This window comes from Cebus imitator, unplaced genomic scaffold (genome assembly GCF_001604975.1).
Source record: "Cebus imitator isolate Cc_AM_T3 unplaced genomic scaffold, Cebus_imitator-1.0 Scaffold426, whole genome shotgun sequence".
NCBI lineage: Eukaryota > Metazoa > Chordata > Mammalia > Primates > Cebidae > Cebus > Cebus imitator.
The window spans coordinates 1,006,922-1,008,482 of NW_016107741.1; the positions used below are offsets into that span (position 1 = coordinate 1,006,922).

The window sequence follows — 1,561 nt, forward strand, 5'->3', positions numbered from 1 at the left end:
AGGAAAGAGGTGTTCCCCAGCGTTCAGCTACGAAACAAACAGCAACGAAAACAGCTTTTTTGCAAAGCATGTAAATAAGTATCCGTGCAGCTATTTTAGACCAGAGTTTCATGGAAACTGAAATGGAGCAGGAAGAGGTGGCACGCGTGTTCTGTCCGAAAACTTTCACCAATCCCAGACCACCACCTCCCCTTTTCGGGGATGTAAACGAGGGAGACTTGAAGACCCTGTCGCCCAGTCCTAGGCGTTTGGGGACAGCGTCTGGGAGGAGCGGCGGGCTGGCGCTGCGGGAGGTCCCTGCGGTAGGGTGGGAAGGCCCTCGCGGTAACCCGGCACAGTCCTGCTGCGCCCGCTTTCCGAGCCCCTCCAGAGGCCGCACCCGCGCCCCGCCTAGGCTGCGCAGGGTGCCGTTATCGGCTCTCCAAGTCCGGAGTGTGAGGGCGCGCAAGGCCGCGCGGGACGGGCGCTCCCCTGAGCTCAGGGCGCAGCGCGGCCCTTCCGCTCTCACCTGCGCGGCCGCCCCCAGCCTGCGGTGCGCGGGAACAAACTGCGAGTGTCCGCGGGCGCCATGACGGAGGAGGCCGGCTGCCTCACCTGCCCGGTACCGGCCTCCAGCCGGTGGGCAGGAGCACCCCGATGCTCGAAGCGCCGCCGGGCGCTGGCGCGGGCGCGGGACGAACGGCCGGACTTGGCGCCGCGGCCCCCGCCCTCGTCCCCGCCCTTGTCGGCCCCGGGGCGCGCGCTCCCGGACCCCGACACTGCCGAGCGGTGCGCGCGCCTGATCGCCCCTCCCGGCCCGCCCCCCTCCTCCGGTCGAAGGGCGAGACTACCGGGGCGCACCCATCTCCAGCCTCCCGCGTCCAAGCGGCCGCGTGGGCCCCGGAGCGCGCGCCTGACCCAGCCCCTCACCCTTCGGACTGCGGGCTGGACCCCCTGCGCGCGCTCTCCAGCCCAGTTCTCGGCCCCCACCCGGGCCTCGCTGCGCGAGCTCCACAGCGCGACCGCCCCGCCCCCGTCGGGCCCGCCCCCTCCCTCCCGGCCACGCCCCTCGCTCCCGGCCACGCCCCCTCTCTCCCTACCCCTCCCTACCCCTTCCTACCCCTTCCTCCCTTCCCCTCCCTCCCACTCCCTCCTCCTCCCACTCCCTCCTCCTCCCTACCCCTCCTTCCCCCGCCAGCCCCGGCCCCGCCCCCGCGTCGCCAGCCCTCCGGGCTCCCTCCGCCGCCGGGCCGGCACTTTCTTTCCAATTTGCGGCGCAAGTTCTGCGGTGCCGGGAGTCTCCCTAGCGATCCGACTGCCGGGACTGCCCGGAGTGCATGGGCGCGGGCTGGGGGCGCTGAGCGGCCGCGCCATGGAGGGCGCCGAGCCCCGCGCGCGGCCGGAGCTCCTGGCCGAGGCCGAGACGCGGGCGGCCGACGGCGGGCGCCTGGTGGAGGTGCAGCTGAGCGGCGGCGCCCCGTGGGGCTTCACCCTGAAGGGCGGCCGCGAGCACGGGGAGCCGCTGGTCATCACCAAGGTAAGACGGCCGGGGGGCGCGGGCGGTGACACCCCTGAGGCGGCT

The 1,561-nt window shown here is 72.6% G+C and overlaps 1 protein-coding gene across 2 annotated transcripts in view; it reads left to right on the forward strand.

Moving 5' to 3' along the window:
* Positions 1 to 1,336: 1,336 nt before the first annotated feature.
* Positions 1,337 to 1,561, forward strand: part of SHROOM2 (shroom family member 2) — a 157,969-nt gene continuing 157,744 nt past the window's right edge. For both annotated transcript variants that reach the window (XM_017509913.2, XM_017509914.2), the window contains exon 1: positions 1,337 to 1,516. In XM_017509913.2, coding sequence (XP_017365402.1) covers positions 1,352 to 1,516 — 165 coding nt within the window. In that variant the 5' untranslated portion in view covers positions 1,337 to 1,351. The remainder of the gene's footprint in view (positions 1,517 to 1,561) is intronic.